The 24,097-nt window shown below is 45.3% G+C and overlaps 2 protein-coding genes across 2 annotated transcripts; one reads left to right on the top strand and one right to left on the bottom strand.

Moving 5' to 3' along the window:
• The first annotated feature begins 402 nt into the window (after positions 1-402).
• MAGEL2 (MAGE family member L2) lies at positions 403-3,941 on the top strand. The gene has a single exon (XM_004593177.2). It carries the CDS (start codon positions 435-437, stop codon positions 3,939-3,941), a length of 3,507 nt encoding a protein of 1,168 aa, XP_004593234.2. The 5' UTR covers positions 403-434.
• Positions 3,942-21,684: 17,743 nt separating this feature from the next.
• On the bottom strand, positions 21,685-23,400 carry MKRN3 (makorin ring finger protein 3). The gene has a single exon (XM_004593141.2). It carries the CDS (start codon positions 23,304-23,306, stop codon positions 21,816-21,818), a length of 1,491 nt encoding a protein of 496 aa, XP_004593198.2. The 5' UTR covers positions 23,307-23,400; the 3' UTR covers positions 21,685-21,815.
• Positions 23,401-24,097: the final 697 nt, after the last annotated feature.

Consider the following 24,097-nt stretch of genomic DNA (forward strand, 5'->3'; position numbering starts at 1 on the left):
TCTCCCCCCTTTTTGGACATCTTCCATGTCGCCAGTGGTCTGCTCCCACCTCACACTGCAGTCCTGCGATTTTTTCTAAAACACGGGTCTACCCCTGTCCCTGCCCTGTGAAAACTTATGCCTGTGGAGCCTGACCGGGCTGCATTTGGGGACTGGACAGAGCCAGAAGGGATCCTGTGTCCGCCACGGCTTTGGTAGACGCCCCTCTGCACTATCCACTTGTGGTGGTCGGGGGCGGGGAAGGGGCGGGATTGAGCCCCCCTTCCCCCCTCCTCCTTACTGCGGAAAGCTGCAGAGCGAGCAGCACTCACTTCCTATTCAGCATTCGGCAGGGAGGGAGCCTCAGAACAGCCACGTAGGCATTCTCGTCTCTCAGGAGGAAAAGGCCCAGCAGCTGTCGGAGAAGAAGACGCACCAGCTATCAGCACAGGGACATGTCGCAGCTAAGTAAGAATCTGGGTGATTCGAGTCCTCCAGCGGAGGCCCCGAAGCCGCCTGTCTATAGCCGCCCCACGGTTCTCATGCGGGCCCCGCCTGCTTCCTCCCGGGCTCCTCCAGTCCCTTGGGATCCACCTCCAATTGACTTGCAGGCTTCCCTGGCCGCTTGGCAGGCACCTCAACCTGCCTGGGAAGCCCCGCAGGGCCAGCTGCCGGCTGCGGTGCCTCCTCCGGTGGCTCCGATGGCTCAACCTCCGACCCTGGGGGGCCCGCTGGTCCAGGCTCCTCCGCTGGGGGCCCCGATGGGCAAGCCTCCGACGCCCGGAGTGCTGATGGTGCATCCGCCCCCTCCAGGAGCTCCGATGCCCCAGCCTCCAGCTCCTGGAGTCCTGATGGTGCATCCTGCTCCCGGAGCCCCTATGTCCCACCCTCCTCCTCCTCCACCTCCTCCTCCTCCTGGCACCCCAATGTCCCACCCTCCCCCTCCGGGCACCCCGATGGCCCACCCTCCTCCTCCGGTGACTCCGATGGTGCATCCTCCCCCACCGGGGACCCCGATGGCACATCCTCCTCCTCCTCCACCTCCTCCTCCTCCTCCGGGGACGCCGATGGCCCATCCTCCGCCTCCGGGGACGCCGATGGCTCATCCTCCACTTCCCGGAACACCGATGGCCCAGCCTCTGACTCCAGGCGTCCTGATGGTCCAGCCTCCTGCGCCGGCCCCGATGGTCCAGCCACCGCCTCCAGCGGCCTTGATGACCCAGCCACCACCCGCAGGAGCTCCAATGACCAAGCCTCCAGGTCCTGGCGTCCTGATGCTACATGCTCCAGGTGCGAGAGCTCCAATCGCCCAGCCTGCAGCCTCAGGAGCTCCCATGGTGCAGCCGGTGCCCCCCCCTGCACAACCTGTGGCTACCTGGGCCCCACAGGCTCAGCCTTTGATCCTGCAAATCCAATCTCAGGTTATCAGAGCCCCTCCACAGGTTTCTCAGGGCCCACAGGCTCCCCCAGCGCAGCTGGCTACACCCCCAGGCTGGCAAGCCACCTCCGCGGGATGGCAGGCACCTCCGCAGGGCTGGCAGGCCACACCTTTGACCTGGCAGGCCACACAGGTCACCTGGCAGGCTCCAGCAATTGCTTGGCAGGCACCACCTGTTCGCCAGGGGCCCCCACCCATCCGCCCGGGCCCCCCACCCATCCGCCCCGGCCCCCCACCTGTGCGCCAAGGCCTGCCCATGGTCCGTCCAGCCCCGCCTGTGATTCGTCAGGCACCGCCTTTGATCCGTCAGGGGCCACCGCCCATCCGACCTGCCCCCCAGATCCTGGCCACCCAGCCACAGCTCTGGCAAGCCCTGCCACCCCCACCTCCGCTGAGGCAGGCCCCGCAGGCTCGGCTGCCAACCCCACAGGTGCAGGCAGCACCGCAGGTGCCTACAGCCCCACCAGCTACACAGGTACCCGCAGTGGCACCCGCTGGCCTGCAGGTGCCCCAGCAAGTGCTCACAGCCCCGCTGTCCGTCCCGCCGACGGTACAGCAGGCTGTGCACTGCCCGTCCATCATCTGGCAGGCCCCCAAGGGCCAAACTCCGGTGCCACAGGAGCTGCCATCGTCGTTGGAGTTCCAGGAGGTACAGCCGGGACAGGCGGTGGTCTGGCAGGCGCCGAAGCCTCCCACACATTTCTGGCAGCCCCTGCCCACCCAGGAGGCCCAGGGTCAGCCCCCCAGGATCGTCCAGCTGGAGCAGCCCTTTCAGGGAGTCCCGGCCTCCCAGAAAGCACTCCAAATCCAGCTACCCCCCCAACAGGCCCAGCCTTCGGGGCCGCAGGCAGAGCTGCCTGCAGTGCAACTGCAGCCATCCTGGCAAGCCCCACCGACAGCCGTGCAGGCTCAGCCAGGAGCCCCAATAACGGGGTCAAATTTTCACGGGGGCTCCACTAAGTCACTGATGACTCCTTCAGGAGAGTGCAGGGCCTCTTCTAGAGAACGTAGGGGCTCCTCCAAAGAACGTAGGACTTCTTCAAAAGAGCGCAGAGCCCCCTCCAAGGACCGCATGATCTTTGCGGCCACATTCTGTGCTCCCAGGGGGGTGTCGGCTACTCGAGCACACCTGCCAACCACCTGGAAAGCCTTGCCTGCCACACCGGAGCCCTTTGCTGCTGCCTCCAGGGCCTTTCCATCTACCTCCCAGTTCCAGCCTGCCTTCAGGGGCCCATCTACTGCCTCAGAGACCCCAAAGTCACTGCCATTTGCTCTGCAGGGTACATACGCGTGTGTGGAGGCCCTGCCTGCAGTCTCTTGGGTTTCGCAGCCCCATGTGAGTGCCTCCAAGGCACCCCCGGCAGTGCCCACTCTCCTGATGGCCGCGGCAGCTGCTCCCCAGACGACGGCGACCGTCCCAGAGGCCACAAAGACGGCCGAGCCACCACGTCGTCCGTGCAAGGCCACCAGGAAGAAGAAGCACCTGGAGCCTGAGGTGGAGAGCACTGGCCAGGGGATGGCCTCTTGTGACTGGCAGGGTCTCAGGCCTTGGGAAAATCTCAGTTTGAGTGACTGGGATGTCCAAAGCCCAATCCAGGTTCTGGGGGAGTGGGAGTACCCAAACACTCCCTGTGGCCTCAATGGCTGGGAGGGTCCGAGCACCTCCCAGATCCTGAGTGGCTGGGAAGGGCCCAGCACATCTTGGGCCATGGGTCCCTCTGAAGGTCCGGGTAGCCCCCAGCCCTTCACTGCCCCCGAGGTTCCATGTCTGTCTGAGGGGTGCAGTGTTACCCGGGAGGACCCCATGTTGGAGACTCACCCGTTGTCTCCATTAGATGAGCAAGCAGATGCATTGGTGCAGCTCCTCTTGGTCAAGGACCAAGCCAAGGTGCCCATCCAGCGCTCAGAGATGGTGAAAGTCATCATCCGAGAGTACAAACACGAGTGCTTAGAAATCATCCACCGTGCCAACAATAAGCTAGAGCGTGCCTTTGGCTACCACTTGAAGGGAGTGGACATAAAAACCCACTCCTATATCATAATCAACAAGCTGGTGTGCCCTCAAGGGGAAGCAGTGGCGTGCTACTTAGACAGGCCCAAGTTAGGCCTGCTGATGGTGGTCCTGAGCCTCATTTTCATGAAAGGCAATTGTGTTAGGGAGGATCTCATTTTTCATCTGCTTTTCAGGTTGGGGCTGGATGTCCGGGAGACCAATGGTCTCTTTGGAAACATGAGGAAGCTCATCACTGAAGTGTTTGTGAGGCACAAGTACCTCGAGTACAGGCGGATCCCTTGCACGGAGCCCGCAGAATATGAGTTCCTCTGGGGCCCCCGGGCATTCCTTGAAACCAGCAAGATGCTTATCCTGAGGTTTCTGGCCAAGCTGCATAAAACACAGCCTCAGTGTTGGCCTTTCCATTACCTCGAAGCACTGGCCGAGTGGGATCCTGAAGACACGGATGATGACGAGCCCGATGGCAGCGACAATGGCGATGACCCCACCAGCAACCCCCCTCCGAGCTAATAGGTGTAGCGGAGATGTCTTTCCTTTGGGTACCTGGCCAGCGGCCACTGACTGGGGGGGGAGGGGGACACATTCTGTTCCAGGTGTTTACGTTCTAGTTGCGTGTGTATAAGTCTGAATTTCCTATTTGTTTCTGTTTTTTAACCTGCCAAAGCTTTGTACATTTTCACGTGGTGTTGATTTCAAATGGCTCCTGTGCTATTTGGTATTTTGACATCTGTATTTTTAAGTGAGATCTGTGATTCTCTGTTTCTGTGTAGTAACCGTTAGGGTTTTGTTTTTTTTTTTTTTGTATCAGATTCGTGCTGGGTCTGTGAAATTTTTGAGACGTTGTCCATCCCACTCTGATACTCATTCAGTAGCACTGCGTTTGGTTGTTGTTTGAATGTCAAATGAATCATTTGGAGAAGAGTAAATATCTATATCTATACATATAAATATTCTTGCAGCATAATGTGGGAGTGATTGTCTTTATTATCATTTTTACTCCAGGTGGGTGGGAGCCAAGCTTACTCTTGCGTATGAAAACACACCAATACCAAGACTACTATCAGTGATAGTAAACTGGTGATGACAGTGTTTACAGACAGTGTGCTCCATTCATCCCTAGAAAGACAGAGCAACTGTGATGGGTGGTCGAAGTAAGATTCACATTAAAATCTACATAAAACTTCACAAGTTAGTGACTCTGATGCTAGAATGGCGGCATCGTACCTCTGAAGTCATCCTTACAATAATGCCTCACTGAAGTCATTACTATGGTTTCCATTATGCAGATGGGAGCAGTGGGGATACAGTCTAAGTAGATTAACTTACAATGGCCTGTGCCAAACTGGCACAGTTGTGATCTGAGAAAGAATATTTCCTCAAGGGTACATGGGCCCACACTTATCCAAGGTGGCTAGCCAGAAATCCTGGGACTAGAGGGAGATGGTAGGTAAGGAATGTCCAGTCATTCCTATTTGGGCCTCATCCATGTGTTAATATGAGGATAGAAACAGTCTCATTGAAAAGTGTCCCTGTCCATGACAGGGGAAGAGGACACCTTGGCTTCTATGAACTGAGAACCCTCCTGGCTTATGCTGGGACATTGGAAGGTTGTTCCTCAGAGTCACAGAGGTCTGTAGGGAAGCTTCTGATAGGACCAGAAGCTAAATTCTGATACCCAAGGGAAGAGGGGTCCATTCCAAAGCTCAGATTAGCACAGTGGCTATGTCTCAAGTTGCTAAACAACAACTCAGGCCTTGGATAAAAAAACAAGAGGGGAAAAACAATTGAGTGTTAAAGAAAACTGGTCATGCACGCAAGAGTGGGGAGGGGGAACAGTCAGGCACAGACAAGGCTGGTGGACACAGAGTTTCTTGGGGTCATCACTCTCTGTAATCCTGTTGGTGGGGAGCATCAGCCCTGCATGCCACCTCTGTCTCAGCAGAAAAAAAACCAACCCCAACCCCAACCCCATGCCCCAGTCTCCAGATAAGCTGGACGTCCCAAGCAAGGGAAGTGATGGTGGAATTTTCCTGCCACCTTGCGGTAGGCCCATGGTGCTGCCAAGGTGGCAGGTGCCCCTCCCGCAGGGCTTAACTAACACTCCAACTATCAGAGTGCTGGCTGCTGTTTTCTTCATAAACTCTGGTTATACTTTTGCCAAGACCTGTACCAAAATGTTCTTCTCTGCTTTTATTATCTAAGGCCACAAGGACACCACTGCAGTGCTATTTGAGCCTCCCTCAGTCCATGTTGCTCTTGTTTCTGCAGCATCAGGAAGCCCATGTGGCCAGGCCCTCTGGATCTGGAAGGAAGTGACTTGGGTACCCCTTAGGTTAGAGCATCCTGCATGTCTGCCTGGAATGAACATCCAGCTATTCTGACCATAAGAAGCACGCGTTCACAGCAACAGCCATGTCCCAGCTGAGAATCGTCTTCCACAGAGAACACGAGGTCCAGCACATCTTGTTTGTCTTTAGCTTGTCCATGATTGCTTTCATTCTCCTCCCCAAACTCTTTGTGCATAGGCTCATTCACCATGCTGCGCTTTGTGCAAGGCATTGTGGGAACAGCATCATGGGACACCACTGCAGCATTTCAGGTGAGGATGGCTCAGCTCCATGGTGGAAAGCCTGTATACCCACATACGATCCTCCATCGTACTGCTCCATCATGCTTCTATTATGTAGGCTAACAATAACAAAACATATGTTATGACTAATGATAAACTGTATTAGCTAAATACTTTTCATCCTAAGATGTTAAGGATCATCTGACAACAGGAGGTTAAAAAACTTTAGAGTAATCTTAGCCTAAGCATTGCTCCTGAGACCCACAGAACAAAGGGCCACTTGCTTGTCAAAGCCATACTGAAAAGCAAACTTGGCAGTAAATAAGAGTTAATGATTGATCCTGACAGTGACTGGCAGGGAGGTTTATTTCTAGCTAAGGGTTCTGGGACTCTAACCTCAGCAATACACACTCCACTGGAAACACCGCCTAAGTCATTGATTTTTGCTCAGAGTGATGGGCACATGCACAGCTCGTCGTGTCTTCTCACCAATGGCCTTGTGACACTCTGGCATCATGGCCAGATGGATGTAAATCCTTCCTGCCCTCCTGCCTTGGGCTGTCCAACCTGAAACCCTGGGAAACTTGACCAACTGACACACTGTCAAATGACACCAGCTGCGCTATCTTGTCCTGCAGAGGTGCAGACCTCAAATGCTTCAGCCAGTGTTCAGCACCTGATGTCTCACAGGGGTCCTCGGAGCAACACGGTCCTTTTTCAGCTTACCCTCCTCGCGCTGAGGGTGAAGGGGCCCTGGGTTAAAAGTAGAGGAGCCTGAGAAGGCATTCACAAGTGAAGCAAGGGGTCCCTCTGCTGGCTGATTGGAAGAAGCGCGCAGATTTGGAGATGAACACCTTGGCAGGACTCTGTTTTTTGGGTCCCCTGCCTGGAAGGGTATGAGAAGTAAGTGCATTCTTAGTATAAAAAGTCTGACTTCTTTGGAGACAACTTCTAGGAAAGAGACCCTAGAGTGGATTCATTGTTGGGGCCCAAACGGTGTTTTCTTGTGGGCAAACAGTCAAATCGTTTTAACTGTGGTGCTAACTTCCATGAAGGGATCATGCAACACTTTCAGCCCACTGGTCCAGTTCTCCAACCCTTTGAAACTCTTGCAGTTATACCAGTCCCTGTCTGTTTAACAGTTGATGCCCTGGGGCACCTCTGTGCTGCCAGCTTCTTCCTCTTTGGCTTACTGGCATGAACGATGCATCTTGGCTGTGCTGGGTGAGATAACCTTTGCCCTGAAGATAACTTGGCTCTGCAGGCAGCCAGGCCACCTCCAACTGAGACTGGCTTTCTGTGCTGTCACTCAGTCAGAGTGAATTCGGGTTTAGAAGCCCTGTACCGATGGTGTAGCCAGTTCAGCAACAACAAAGCACAGCAGTGTTGCCTGGGCCCAGCAGGCTCCCTGGAGGATGCTCGGTATTGGTTCGTAATCTCCCCCTGAGATCTGCTAATGCCACTCTGTCCTTCGCAGTCCCGTCTTTCTTTTCCCAACTCTGGCAGTCACTACTTTTTCTCCATGTCTGTAGCTTTGCCAGTTTGAGGCATGTAAATGTAGCATTCTACCTTCTCACTCAACGTAATGCCCCAGCCCTCCATTCACATTTTGACATGTGTCAATGATTCACTCCTTTTAAGACATGTGCTGCTCAACTGTTACCTGTGGAAAACATTTTGGTTGCTTCTGGGGTTGAGATACTATGAATTTTCATGTCTGGCAAATGTGTGAAATGCGTAATTGTGGTATCAGGGAATAGGTGTATGGTCACTTACTTAAGGAACACACCAAATCATTTTACAGAGCAGCCATAATATTTCAAATTCTCACCATAACTGTGTGGATAGTTTCCCACACTCTCACTAGCAATTGATATAATCAATGTTGTTAGAATCCTTGCAGTGTTTGGCTGAGAAGTGGACATCTTATTTTACATTCTCCTAATGTCTAGAAGTGTTGAACACCCTTCCATGCACTTTTTGACCTTTATGATTTTCCTTTGTATAACTGCAGGCCGTCAGCTCAAAGGACCTCATGAGGGCCAAAGTCCAGAGATGGTCAGGTTCAAGTGGGCACTTGGAGGGTGAACCGATATACAATCTCTCTTGGTCTCTACCATCCTCCATCCCTCTCTTTCTTTCAAACAAATAAATCATAGTTTTTAAATATAATAAAAATTATACCGATTTTCCACAGAAACCATAAAAGAGGGAATGATAATTCATTTAATGAAGCTATCATTTCACTAGTAAGAAAACATACAAAACCATTTCAGTAAAAGGAGACTAAAGTACAATACCTCAATGATTCTGAAACAAGTTTTGCAAATCAAATCCAGCAAAATAAGGAAAGTTTACAAAAATAGCCAAATGGCATTCCAGAAATGTAACACTAGTTCAGCATTTTTAAATGTTATGCAAATATTAACAAACTAGAACATAGTCATGGCAACAGATGCAAAGGATCCACTGCACAAAATCTAACTCCCATTGGCTGTTCCCACTCTCGAAGTGACAGCAAAAGAAGGAATCTTCCTTAACACAATAATTTGTATGAAAAACAAACAAACAAAAATGTAACTGTGGGTCTGGCGCAGAGCCCAGTGGTTAAAGTCTTGCCTTTGCATGAGCTGGGGTCCAAGCTGCCCCACCTCCCTTCCACTTCCTTGCGTGTGGCCTGGGAAAGCAGCAGAGGATGGCCCAAAGCCTTGGACCCTGAATCCACCTGTGAGACCCGGAAGAAGCCCCTGGCTCCTAACTTTGGATCAGCTCAGCTCTGGCCTTTTCAGTCACTTGGGGAGTCAATCAATATATGGAATATCTTTCTCTCTGTCTCCTTCTTTCTATAAATCTGATTTTCCAAAATAAATAAATAAATAAATCTTGATAAAAAAACCCTTTAATTGTGAAAACTTCTAAATAATAAATAAGCAAAGAAACACCCAGTAGAATATGCTCCAGACACTTGAAGGGGCATTGCAGTAACCCAGCTTTAAACTTTGTATTAGTTCACTCTATAGAATCCCTAATTTTCTCTACAAAAACGAGGGCAACAAGTTCTACATTACTATCTAACTGAAGTACAAGAACAATGTTACAGCTTTGATGCACACGACCTTACCACACTTTATTCTGATAGCAGGCTCTCCTATTTTAAATTTCTCTCATACAGACTCTCATACAGAGTTCCTGAGGCTGTGAACTTGTTTCATATGCAGCAAGGGCTGCTTCTACTGAGCAGTCTTTAGCCACAAATGACACCTTTTTTTTTTTTGGTAACATCTTTAGTTCTACAATCTATTAGAAGCTATTCGGCCCTCTGGTGGCCACACAGCAAAACTACAGCTCCTTGCATTTTGTATTACCTTGAAGAACTTCAGCGCCACTGAGGTGCTGCGCCATCTAGCGGCCACCATGTTAACTAACAACTGCTTGCAGTTTGTCTCATTGTAAAGCACATATTAACGTCAACATAAATCAAAATCTAATCAAACTAACACTAATAACTCTGCAGATTATCCACAAACTCCTTGAACATAAAACGAATTCATGACTCAAAAGCTTTATTAATGCAATGACTGCATTACATATTGAAATATCTTATGCAAAATCCCTGAGACCAGAATTGTTTTTTTTGTTTGTTTGTTTTTGTCTTTGGAAGTTATGGATACACAAGAAGACATCTTAGGTTTGAGATTAAAGTCTGAACTTGAAATTCACTCACTTCATAAGTGCTTCATACACAGTCTAAAGGTAATTTTTACAACTTTTTGCAAGAACCAAAGTTTTTTATTGTGAAAGTTTTCAGTTCGTGGTGCCATGTCAGCACGCGAAGTTTTTGTTTTGGTATATTTTGAATTCTGGAATTTCATATTGGGAATTGTCAAATTGCATATCTCACTAAACGTATCATCTATACAATTTGCCTTGAATTTTCTAGAACTGGCAGGACCCTGGGGGGACAGGGCTCCAGGAGGAGAGCTGTGCCAAGGAACGTGGAGGAAACAGGAGTAAAGAGCGGAAGCACTGCTCATCACCTGAGACCTCTTCTCAGTTCTAGGTCAGGAAGATGTGTTCCTGCTACCAAAAGGATCCGTCAAAATCCGTATCTCTGCCCCTGATTCTAAACTCCAGGTCACCTTGAGGTAATAAGAAAAACTGCACAGAAGAAAATTTTAGACATCTATTTCTCAATTGGTATACATTTGATTCGGGCAAGGAAGGTGAAAATCCACCAGCATCTGTAATGACTTTCTGAGTAGCAAGGTGTAGCAATCGGTTAATTTCCCATCATAAAACCTCTAAATGTGCCCCAGCTTTACTCTCACCAGCATTAAAACAGTCACACTCAAAGGAACAGAGATCAGGAAAAGCCACTAATGGACTGTGTGTGGGCCGCATGAGGATCATTACCAAGTCAGGGAAGCCAGAAGGAACACCTACAGCCAGCAAAGAGTTAAAGGCGGCTGCATGGAGGCAGTGGCAGTGAGATGAGAAAATGACAGACCTGGAGATTTAGAGCAGTCATTCCTTGCTAGTCACCACCCGCATGCTCCCACTGTGTCCCCAAGGAGATGGGAGGGAAAGGTAGTTGAGGATGCCATTGAGTTTTCTGGCACCCGATGCTATGTCCTTAATGGAAAACAGCACAGAAAGTGGATATGAAGGACAATTCATGCTTCCAGATGGGAAATTGCATCAACCAAAGAGGTGTATCTGCTTATCACTTCATACAGAGTGCATCAATTCATATGGTTGTAGGTTAGGATATAGATGCAATTGAAGGCAAATTAGTGGATTTTTCTCCTCAGGGCAGATTTTTAAAGCTGTGTCTTCCACAGGTCTACAGATTGGTTGTACTGATCCTGTTCAGTGCCAGGTTCTCTGTTTGCTGTCACGTGTCTGAGTTTCAGGCCCAAACTGTCACCTCTGCTTCTACCATAGTCCCAGCAGTCCCGGTTCCCAGGTCACCACTCTCCAATTCCTGTGATCCCATGTGTGGCCACACCACTGCCTGCTCAGCCTTTCTCCCATTCCCAGTTCTAGCAGCGCCTAGGATTAGAGAAACACCAGCTGTGACTCTAACCTGGATCACAGTGTTGTCACTGGTGCCTGGTATTACTTGGGCAGATTTTGTTGTTTCTTTCTTCTTGCTGGAACTGCTGGCAATTAAGTCTGCGGGAGAATCGAGACATACGTTGGACAGCACCCACAGGATCCAAAGTCAGCACTGTCTTCCCTATGGAACACAATGTGTTGAGCAAGAAGTAAGTTCTCCCCTGGCTTAGTGCATACCCAGGTCTGTTTTCTCTCCAGAGTGTCTGGCGCAGAACTTGAAATGGCACCCGAAGTGGCACTGGTGAGCATCTGGGCCGTGAAATCCATCCTGTTCCTACATTTGACCACTATGGCTCTGCCACTCCTCTGTTGTCAGACTTAAAACAGCAGCAGCATCCACAGTCTCCAGAGTTCCCAGGGAACTTGCCTTCGCACCTGACCAATGATGGAGCTGTGATCACCACTGGGGAATCTGTCCTCTGTAGCAGCAGGCCACTGTCTGCTGCTTCACCACTCCACAGTTCTCCCAGTGTTCCTCTGCTGTTCACCTGTCCTTTCCTGTTTTCCGGGATTGTGCCCTCTCTGCTTCTGTTGGATGGTCCTCCTCCATCTGTTTAAACCTGTCATCACCCTAGTCTACCATTTGTTCCACTCCCAAAATCTGTTATCTACTCTCTCTTTGATAACAACAATTCTGACATCTGTGATGTGATTTCTCACTTTAGTTTTACTTTGCGTTTCTCTTAAGATCAGCTGAGTGTTATTAAATATGTCCACTGGCCACATGCACATCTTCTGAGAAATATGTGTAACAGTCCCTTGTCAACTGTTTTTAATTAAATGGTAGCTCATGCACATCTTTATGGAATATGATGTGGTGTTTAGAACATTCACACATTCTGATCAATCAGCCTATAAAAGTTTGCATTGTTTGAAAAATTCACAATTTGTGATGAAAGCATTCAAACCTCTGCTTTCTTCTAGTTATTTCAAATTATTTGACACAACATGGTTCTCCTTTGGGATAACGGAATATCAGAAACACATTACTCCTACTTGGCTACAACTTCACTTCTATTAATCTCTCCCATTTCCTACTGCCTTCACTACCCTGACTCTGGTAAGCATGTTCCCTCTATCAATGTAAATTCTTCAGTTCCCACAGGGGGAAGGGATGAGGCCTCTGCCTTCCTGTGCATGGTTTATAACCTACAGGTGCTTGTCTGTTGCCACACAGGGTCGGATTTCATTATTTCTTGAATGGCTAAGTATTAATAACACTGTAATAACACTATTAACACCATGGTAATCATTCATGTATGTGTATGTAACGACCTATTTACATTAGTTTACTGATCATCACAGTAAGATTCTACATTTTAACAATTATGAATGATGCTGTGAAAAGCTTGGGGAGTGCGGATATCATTTTGACATGTCCATTTGATACCTTTTGGACGTATAACCCAGTAGAATCCCTGGACAACATGGCAGTTTGATTTTAATATTATTAGAACTTCCATTATCCAATCTACTCCATCCTACCTTTTAAAAATATACATCTGTGTAAAGTGCAGTAAAATACCTGTTTATTTGGTATTTGTACAAATTTTCCCATTAGTTCCATTTTTTCTCATATGCTGAAGCTATGTAAATATATGAACAAAAATTTAAGATGCTTTTAACTTGCAGAGATATCTGAGATTAACTCTGTCACCTCTGCCTTAAATTTAACTTTGTCCAACATAAGTAAATCTAGAAATTCTTGGATAGTTTGTATTACATTTCATTTGCTATTTGTCCTGCTTACTCTGTGCCCTTTTAATCTCCTTCCAGATTTACTATTTTATTTTCCTTTTACAAGCTCATGGCTATTAATAAATAATTAATAAATGTCTTTATTCGCAAGGCCCAGGAAAGTATATACTGCTGACTCTACAGATCTATGCATGTAGAGCACTGATTCTATTATATTAAGGCAACACTAGATAGTCCTAAACCTTTACAGTAGACCCAGGTGTTCACTCATGGGGCCCTGAGATTCAGCTCCAACAAAGTAGTGGTTAGCAGCAAGGAATGTCTCCTGTATCCTCACAAAAACTTTTAGCTTATGCCCCGTAAAACAATTTTCCTAACTGGAGTTTAACATGACTTACATTTCTTTATAAAGTACAAATTCACAAAGGATCAGGATGTATCAAAAACTGACATTGTTTTCAGCTCTACAGACATCTAATTTCTTTGGCTAGATTATTAACTCTTTCTTAGTGATACTATGTATACTTTTTAAACTAGATACTATTGAGTTATTTTTGTCATTTGTAATGTTTTATTGTTGTCACAAATGCTGCAATTACCATGCTTATACTTGAATGATTTCATGCAGGTAATTTTACATGTATGAATCTACCTGTATGATGGATTTACCTATGTATGATGATTTACCTAAACAGAATGACTAGGGTGGAGGTGCGTGTCTGTGTATATATGACATGGGTTCCAATTTTTCCCTAAGGAAGGTACACATTGATATGCCTATGAGAAATACAGGCAGTGTCTGTTTTCCCAATCTTCATTGCACTTTCAAGCATATGTCTTTATCAAGTTGAAAGGAGAAAACACAAAGTCCACCCAGTTTTAATATTCACCATTTTTAGTAAGGGCTCACAAATGTTCCCATCTTTGGAATAACTGAGATCCCTTTGTCTAAGATACTTCATAATTCTATTCGATTTTTTATTTAGCTACTGGTTTTCCTTTAAGCTAGAACATTTTACCTATTAAAATCCTTGCCCATTTTGTGAATTCCAATATTGTCTTTTGTTGGGGGGAAGTCTGACTCCGCACTTTTTTTGGCGTTCAGATTGAAATTGTGAGGCTTATTTTAAGGGACTTACATTTTTAACGCAGAGTAGAAGCTGAGATTGGACCCTGGAGTGAAATCGATTGCCATCCATCATGTGACCCACGGACATACATTTAATTTTCCTGAATCTCATTTGCTCTGTTGTAGCAAGGGGATAATAACAGGACCTACCCATTGATTGTATCTGCTGTGGTTTGTTTCCCTGGGGATTGATACTTTGGAAGTTTCGTCCAGTGTGCTGATGTTCAGAGGTATTGTGAGCCTTTCAGAGGTGAGTGAAAGTTCTCTGATCACCATAGCTGCATCCCTGGAAAGCACTAAGGCAGTACTCTTGTTCGTTCTATCAAGAGAGTCCTAACTTATTGTCACAAGCCATGCCACTTGCCTTCTTATCTGGAAATGTAATATTCATTCTCTCTCTCTCTCTCTATCTCACACACACACACACACACACACACACACACACACACCCCTTGTAGAATGCCATCAGTCATGGGATACACATTGGAGACAAGATCTCTGAAGCTTGTCTTTGAACATCCAGAAATATGACTTGCATAGACTTCTTTTAAAAATGACACAGTCTCTGGTATTCCATTACACTGGGTGAAATATCTTAGAACACAGCTTAGCACACCTTAATCTCCATTAAGTAAGCTTTCTATCAAGTGTGTCACAGAAAGACATTCCGGAATGGGAGTTATTTGTATACCCATGTTTACTGCAACTCAATTCACAATAGCTAAAATATGGACTCAGTCCAGGTGTCTATCAACGTGTGTGTGTGTGTGTGTGTGTGTGTGTGTGTGTGTGGAATGCTACTCAGCCATAAACAAGAATAAAATTTTCCATGTTGCAATAAAATGGATAAAACTGGAAAATATTAGGCTCAGTGAAATAATTCAGTCTCAAAAACATAAAAACGTATTATTTTCTTCACATGTGGCAGCAGCAATACGAAAACAAACATGTATAGGAATGGTCGCATTTGAAATGTAGTCTTTCTATCTTTTACTTGTTGAATGTTATAATTAGTGATGAATACACCTATGTATATGCAATAGATTAAGTATTTGGTAAAAAAAAACCACATTTCTCAGACAAAATTAAAAATGAAAAAAGAGGAAGGGGTATTAGAAGGGAGGTAGGGAGTGAGGGTAATGTGGTTGTCTTGTTTGAACTATAACTATTAAGAATATACCTTCTGTTCTTTTTGATCAATAAGATATATAATAAGAAATATGATATGTGGCAGTTAATATGAAATATAAAAATGTACAGGGATGAAATGGCCATTTGGGATATGGCTGTCATGTTTAATCCTTGTTTATGCGTCTATGGAACTGGGGTCTTCCTATTTACAACTTTCTAAAAGCTCTTATTTTGGATGAATTAAGCCTGTAAATATAGAATGGATTAAAATTACATCCAGCAAAAACCGATGAAAAATGTAAAGAGGAGGAGGATTAGGAAAATGGGTTAGCAGGAGAATGAGCAGAGTTTTCTTCTTCTTCTTCTTCCGAATTGTAATAATGTAATGTATAAAATCTATTCTCTTTATAGTAACAAAAACTGTGCAAAAATATTCTTTACCAGAAGATTTTTCTTTAAAAATTCCATGCTGTTTTTGTACACTTTAGGTTTCATATTAACATTTGAAATTTTGATGTAATTGGCATTTATACTGTTGTAAAATACAGTATGCATAAATTAGCTAAACAGTTTTTTTAGTTCATCCAAATTTTATTACAAAAATTATTCTGATGAATTTTATCAGGAATTCATTTCTAATATGTGTTAATTTTAATTTAATCATCTTTTTTGAGCTGTATCAGTTAATGTATCACTCACTGTTCTTTTCTTGCTTTTGGAATACACTACTGTTTTGAGATTGGCTGAGATCTATTTCTGCAATTTTCGGGTTCTTTTTTGTTAAATTTTTATTTAACATGTGAACATTCACAATATATTTTCTCTCAAGTTTTAAGTAGTCTATTTGTAATTTACTACTTATGTTGAATTTACCCATAAATCCAGGGTATAAATTTGTATTTTATAGTAAACCATCTGAGGTTTCATGGAAGTGTTTAAATATTTATTTTTGTAACTTTTGTGCATTATTTTAAAATGTATTCCTATGCATCTGAAATTATTATTGTCACCATAAGAGTAGATACTCCATTAACATTTTCACAGATTGTTCTTTCTAGAATGAAATGTATTACCATGCTAATATTTCTAGAGTAATACTATTTTATGAAGCTTTTCGAAGTTTTAGATTTTTGCCATGTGATATGCCATCTGCTGGGAGATATGAATTTGTATTTTCTTTGAAGGTTGTCTCATTTTTGGTCTTATCGATTGTTGAATTTATACATCAAAATAATGTTAGCTGAGGTGAAAGAAGTGAGGGGATGGGGTTATCTGTCTGCCTAGTCAAAAGATACACCTGTGCTTATTTGACATTCCCTGGCTTGCTGAGAAATAAAACATTGAAATATTGTTTTTTATTTTGAATCTATTTTCTTAATTTTTACAATATTATTCATAAATAAATTGATTATGTGTAGATGTATGTGTGGACATGTGTGTGTTTATGTGTGAAACTTCTAGATTTCATGGTGATATAAAAAGGTGTCACTCAATGATTATGTAATTGGTTTTTCTTGATTTTTTTGCTAACATGTGGCTTATTTTTTATATATTTTAGCTTATACTTTGAAGTATTACAAATATTAAAAATTACTCATTTCTTTCTGCTATTTCCGCTGGCTTCATCTGACGAATTACTTCTGTTTGACTGGATCATTGCTTATTTTCCCTGTTGTATATGTGTGTGCCTTTTGTTGACTAAATCCCATAGCTGTCTTTTATAAATATTTCTCAGGCACAGGCTTTATATTTAGTCCTTTATCTTTTCTCTATGTTTTATGTATTTCTCTTGAGTTCCTTACACGTTTGGCAATTTTTTCACAAAGAACTTGGGTCTGGTATATATAGTGTGTATGTGTGTGTGTGCATGCGTGTTTTATCCAAGCCTACGCTTATGAATTACTGCAGATCTAAATCTGCATTAAAGGTGTCGTGTGTTCTTTTCTGGCTCTTGTAATAAAATGAGTGAAAATCATTTAAATACATAAGTTAAACAGAAAGTAGAAACTAATATTTTGAAAATGTTCAGCCTGGTCATGGGAAGAATAAAAAGAGACTATTTTCAGTAGGAGCGAAGGATCAAAGGATCACAAAAGACCTTGGCAAAAAAAAAAAAAAATCATCATGGCTTCAAGGTAGTCAGTTGCTAGTCGTCAAGATGACGGAAAGATCTAGAAAACACTCGATCACAGATCCAGAGATGGATCTTCCTGAATGTCAGCATTCAGTGTCCAGCACTGCCCGTGGGCATCCTGGAAACAAATTCCTTAGCCATAGTGGCGACTGAGCAGGTGGACTTCTGTGAAAGTCAGGCTGCTTCTCTCGGGGATGCAGGCGCTGTGCCTTGGAGACAATCACACTGTGTTAATTCTGTAGGTGCAGAGCTATCATGTTGTGTGGCTAGGATGGCCTCCATCTGTGTTTCCTAAGAATTTAATTCACTTCCACATTTTCAAGTTTATCTTTCTCAGGTATAAAACAAATGTAAGGATTTGCTTATTCATCTAGTGTTTATATTTATCTGAGGGAGAAGGCAGATACAGGTAGAGACAGAAGGAGGGAGGGGAAGAAAGATTGTCCATGTGCTATTTCACTCTGCAAAACTCCTTCAGCCACTCTGCAAAACATCCCAGGATGCATGTTAGCAGAAAGCTAGAACAGTCATCAGAGCTGGCAACTGAACCCAACACGCCAATGTGGGACACAGGCGGGTCCCAAGTACATCTTGATAGATAATCCAAACACCAGCCCAGTGGCTTTTATTTTTAAAATATTGGACTGCTTCCTATTTATTATTTTCTCTTTTAACTGAATTGCCTCCTTTATTTTTGACTGCTAGTGATCTGCATTTTTCCCAAAAGAATCAGGCTTTATATTTCTATTTTCTGATCCATTAACTTTTAATTTTTAACTTCTCCCATTTATTTTATGTGGGTGTGGAGAGTGTGTGCACTCATGTTGTGATTGCTTTAAATTTTAGATTTGGATATCTATTATTAATGCTATCTACATTTCTGGACAATGTAGTAGTATATTAGTATTGAAACTTGAGAATTTTTAGGAGTACAGAAAAATGCTATCTTGCAGAATGTAATTTTTCACTATCATATTCTTACTAAATTATGTATTTATTATTTGCTAAAGTATTAACTCACATTAGTTATTGAGGCTTTTAAAAAGAATGCAGATTGTGGTGACTTATTTTCTTGTGTTACCATCACAGAATGCCTTTACTTCTTACGCTTTCTCAATTTAACTGCTATTTTAACTGATAATCTCACCGTAATGTTACACAATTACTTTTTTGTAAAAGCTCTGTCAGTACTGAAAACCATGGCATTATATTTATAATTGCCATGGCAAGGTTTCTGACATGTCTAAATTTACCTTTTGCGCTACTGCTCGATTGCTTTCTCAATATTACTTTTGCCAAGCCCTCTTCCAGCTCAAATCCACATCTAACTTATAGTTTAGCATCAGCTGTGAAAATAGGAACTACACCCTGAAGAGAGTTACAAAAGCAAAGAATCGAAGAGCATATGCTCATCGATTGTGGCCTGGAGATGTTTTTGCTTTAAGTCAGTGAAATTCAGTCAATGGACTTAATGACCTGTAAGCCGTAAGACAAGAGATTTCCACTTGCTTGAGGGAAGGGAGTACTAGATATATTTCCTTGAGCACAAGTCTGTATGTATAACCAACACATTTGGATTCATTAAGCACAAATAAATCAGATTTGCTTGGCGTCATTTGTGGAAGCTGAAATCATACAACATGAGTGGAACCTGGGGCTGTGGGTCCTCTGGGGCTGTGGGTCCTCTGGGGCTGTGGGTCCTCCTGGCGGCAGGAACCTGCTTGCACTGTGAATCACTTCTGGAGCAAACCTTTGTGTGGCAAGGGCTCCTTTGTTTCCAATCGCAGCAGCTCCAGCCTGCATGCCTTCCTGAGAAAGCAGAGGCAGACTCTCTGCCTGGGCTGAATTCTTTTTTTTTTTTTAATCTGACCTCTTTTTCAACCAGCTAATGAGGGAAGGAGAAACCCCCTTATTTTTATTTGCCTCATCTGGGTATCTGCCACAAATAAGACATATTTCTTTTTTTTTGGTTTTCTATAGTATTAATTAACTGATCAGAACATTTTAAATTTCAACTAATTTTTCCTGCAAAAAATATTTACACCTTTAAAAATATTATGAGGGTGATGTCATCGTTCCTCTTGCATATGTAAATAATCACAAAATAAGGTTACCTTTACACACATTCCAGTTATTCCTCCAAGGCAAAAACTAGGGAGTCTTAATTCTGGTCTAATCACTGTTTGGGTTCACATATAAATGTGTCACTTTCACATATGGCACTTTAAAAACAATTCCGTATTTCAAGATCTTTGATCCAACCACTTTTGATGTCACAAAAATTCAGCAAAATAAAGTGGCATTGTACCCATTTCTCATACGATGAAACTGAGGTACAGAACACTTAATTAACCTGCTCACTGATTGGCTGTTTACAAGTAGAACCAGGACACTTATTTATCCCTTGCTTATCTCCCAGGCTTCCTATTTTGCTAACCCTTACCACACTGTATCTCCTGAAGTTTACTACTACTCCCTGGCACAGTGTGGGGAAGTATATATTAGGGTAAAATTTCCAAAGTCATACAGGCTGTTTTAAAATCACCTCCTAGATAGCTCACTCAATACTAAAGCTCAGCTGACAGAATCCAACTTTTCTTTTACATTCTACAAGTATTATACACAATTTCATTCACATGTAATTACTACATGTATTTTATGGGATATAGTGTGATATTTTATGACATTTGTACAAACTGTATTGATCAAACATTACCATTTCTCTCTCAGAGTGAATGTGAATATGAATTCAACAATATGAAAATGCCCCATCTGGTCCCATTCTTTGGTCATTTGAAATCTTGCCCACTTGCATCTAAGGGGAAACAGGCAGGCAGTCAAGATGTCTTCATTAGGGGATTATTTGCATAAAATGAATCAAGGGTAGTGAATCAGGCTGAAATACTTACTGAAGGGAAGCCAAGAATCATGCCACAAGAGGAAAGACTGTAAAAACATGGACAACTGAGGTACATTCTGAGTAATGGACTGAGAAATGCGGAATCTGATAACGGCCCATGGATAACCTCTCCAGGCTCTCCTGGTGTGATGTCATCTGTGTGCACCTCTGACTGCCCTGGCTCGGTCACCCATGTCGAGGTCATAGCACACTTCCAGTACCTGCCTCATGTCATGTATGTGGGGGTAGAGCCAGCAGGTCAGTACAAGTGCTCTCAAAACCTCTTAGGTCAGCTCCATTCTCTTTGAATGTTGGGTTGATTAGCTTTCTCAATTATGTTTCTGGTGCAATATCACTGAATAAACAATCTGAATCATTCTCTACTCCTGATGAAGTCTAACTTACTGCTTGTGTATAATTTCTTTCTCTCCGGCATGTGTAATATCTGTCTCCAGGCACTCAAGGTGGAAGTTACAGCATTTCTGTTATTCTCCCCTTTCTATTACTTTTAATGGTTTTGTATTTTTTACACTGCTTACTTTAAACAAATAGAGATCAATTTTAATCAAGTCTGATAATGTTGGACTGTGTGTACTACTTGCATCTAATTTAATTATAAAGTGTATTATACATTTTCTGTATTTAGTTTTGCTTTTACAAGATTTGATTTTTAATCTTTCCAATCTTTTGTCTATTTTTTTATTTGACTATATTCTCTGTTTTACTTTTGTTATTGTTTTTTGTTCTGATAAATTTTATCATAAGTGACCCATCTGGAAAACTACACAGATGATATTTTTTAAAAAAGGCAAACACCTATATGTCTGAAACTAGGACCTGATGCTATAACATGTGAGATGACAGCTGAAGAGTACATTTCTCTATTTATATGAGCACAAGTGAGGTCATAGGAATTAGCGACATTGTTTACCAACTCCTTTAAGATCTGTTTCTGTTATCTCTGCTCCAAACCACTTGAAGCAGTCTTCATTGGCCAAACATGTGGGCCCTTGTCCTTTGTGTTCATCGCCATTTATTTTATTACACAGACATACACATCAGGGTGTATATTCCATATAGAACTTCCAATGCACAGCTTTTAGACACATTTATGCATATATATCACTTTTAAATATATGCTTCCAAATATAAACGAAATACTCTCACCTCAAGTTGAACAGGATAAAAACATGTAAACATAAGCACCAGATTTTGTTCAAGTCAAACAGGAACTCACAAAACATCCACAAGTTAACAAGTGTACTTGAAGAACACAGCAACAGAGATGTAAACACACACAGACAAGCAAGTCCCAGTGACTGCCCGCTCCGTAAGGCTACCCGTAGCAGAAAGCTTGTAGTTAAAGACTTCCCCTTTTACCCTGTCACATTCATTTTTGAGGGTCTCCAAAGTAAGCGAAGAAATTCTCTCAATACTAGATTAAAACTGAATGAAAACAGACAGGACAAAAACCCCACAAAGCAACAGTCACATTAACTCCACCAAACACCAATTGTAAGCGTTCGTTACTATCTGTTTTTTAAACACATAAAAACCACCATTACACGAGGGGTTAGAAACATTGCACAGACAAGAAAACAGAGGAACAGTTCACAGAAACTGCCACAGCAGCCCCTCAAAGTGACAGGCGTGTCGATGAAGGAAAGGCAGCCTCAGCTGACTGGATCCCAGTGCGCGGCGCAGCGCTACAGATTCAGGTTGAAATATTCCTCCAGCTGATAATGAAGCAGATCCCACTGCTCCTCAGAGAAGGGGGGCTCATTTCTCAGAGACAGAAACTGCTTATACAACAGACTGGCCAGCCGCAGTACGACCAGCTCCTTCTTACTGCTCTTCAAGAGCCTGCTGCCCTCCCGCATCCGCACGGGCTGCCAAAGTTGATGCCAGTAGGTGAGGGATGGGCCCCCGCCCTGCCCGGGAGGCTCCTCTCCCTGGCGCTCAGGGGACGAGTGCTTATAAAAGCAGTGCTCTCCAAAGGGGCAGTGGCCTCTGCCTTCCGCAAAATGCCGACAGGGCTTGTTGCTCAGAGCCTCCTTGTACTGCTGAATGAGTTTCTCCTTCTCTTCCTCTTCCTCCACCCAGAACTCACTGGGAATGACGAAGTTGGAGGTGACCCTGCACTGCGGGCAGGACTTGACGATCCTATTCTCAAAGTGTCTGGCGCGTCGCCACCTACGGATACACTTGAGGCAGTAGGGATGGCTGCAGTTGGACAGGATGCCAAAGCGGCGGTCGCTGGGGTTGGCCTTGTCGTACACCACCTCCATGCAGATGCCGCACACCTTATCCATGCTGCGTTGCACTGCAAATGACAGCTCCATATCTTTCTCATGTGCCTCCATGCAGGCCTGCCTATGGTCTGCCCTCTGCGCGGCATCCATGGGGTGCAAGGCCTGGAGCCCACACATGTCGCATACCTCTCCGTGCAGATACATACAGCTTTCCCCACGGAAGCATTCTCCCCTGGCAGCGTGAGGGCAAAGTTGCACCCCCCTGCCCACAGCCACCTGCTCCCTCTCGACCACCTCTGAGCCCTGGGGAGGCGCTTCAGGAATGGAAGCCACCCCGCGGCCCCGATAGGGCTGCCCGGGAACAAACTCCACAGCATCTTCCCAGCCTTCTACACCTGCTCCTCCGACAGCCCCTTGGCCTGCACTGGCTGTCGCAGCTCCTGGGCACCCCCCTTCGGTGGCAGCAGCAGCAGCAGAGCCAACAGCAGGAGGGGAACTGGGGGCTGCAGCTGCAGCAGCAGCAGGGGTATCAGCTGCTGGCTGGGTCGGGGCCTGGGGGTCTGCAGAACCCTGCCGACCAACCAGGTCATGCGAGTAGCGACAGTTCTCCCCCTCCTTGCAGAGCCCATGTAGATAGTACCTGCAGGCAACTTGCTTTGTCCAGCTACCGGTGCTGCGGCTCGGCACCTGGCTAAGCCTGGCCCCTGCCCTGGCGGCCTGCACGTGCCTCAGGCCTACTGTGCGCAGGTGGGCCGGGCTGGGGGCCACGCGGAGTGGCTGGAGACCCAAAGCCGCATGGGCAGAAGCCGAGTCCGGAGCCGCTGACCTCCCGGAGCTCTCACCCTGCAGGAGGCTGGGTCCAGGGACATCCTCCTGTGCTGCCCCAGCACCTGCCTGGGCCCCCAGTGCCCCGGGGGCCTCAGAGGGAGCTGCAGGCTCTTCCATGGCAACTTCTGCTCCCCAGAAAACGATTCCAGAACTTCTCTGGTGCTTCTGCCTTTTTGGTCTGAGTCCCGGACCTCGGGATGGTCACCGAGGCTGCTTTAGGGGGGAAGTGCGCCCTTTTTTTCCTTCCCCCTGGCTCTCCATTCCCTGTGACTGTGTGTTCCTACTTCCTTCCACTAGCAGGCAGCATGGCGGACACTTCCTGCGGGAGGACCGGTAGTGCCATGTAGGTCTCAATGGCGGATGTCTAACCTGACAGTTCGTTTGTTCACGCACACGAAGGCACGCTGAGTTCCCCCTCCCCTGGCCTCTGGAGTTGCTCAGTTGCCTCCAGACTGGCTGTCCCTAAGCACCTCCCCACTCCCTACAGAGGCTTCTCTGGAAGACAAGGTTTAATTTAGTCTGTTTATGTTTCTGTGATGCATGTTGGATGATTTCTTCACACCTGTGCGTTCGGACAAACTCGTCATCCTTGCCAGCATTCCAGATGCTGAAAAGTGAATTTTGTATTCCGAACCCTGTCAAACACGCATTTTGTGGATTCTCTCTCTGCTCACGCCATAGTGTGTCTATTGTGGGGACAGCCCCCCCCCCCCCCCCACCCTGGCTGTCTCTTTGTTCTCTTTGTCCTCTCACCAAACCTCATTGCTTTGGCTCCCTATTTTCTGGAGGCACTGAATGGAGAGGCTTTTCTGCGACAGGGCACTAGCAGGGGGCTGAGTTAGTGACAGGCAGAGGGTGTCCTTTGTTTGGTTCTGTGTGCTCCCGCCCAGCGCTACAGCCCTGGCCCT

Source organism: Ochotona princeps, chromosome 6, assembly GCF_030435755.1.
Source record: "Ochotona princeps isolate mOchPri1 chromosome 6, mOchPri1.hap1, whole genome shotgun sequence".
In the NCBI taxonomy this organism is placed as follows: domain Eukaryota; kingdom Metazoa; phylum Chordata; class Mammalia; order Lagomorpha; family Ochotonidae; genus Ochotona; species Ochotona princeps.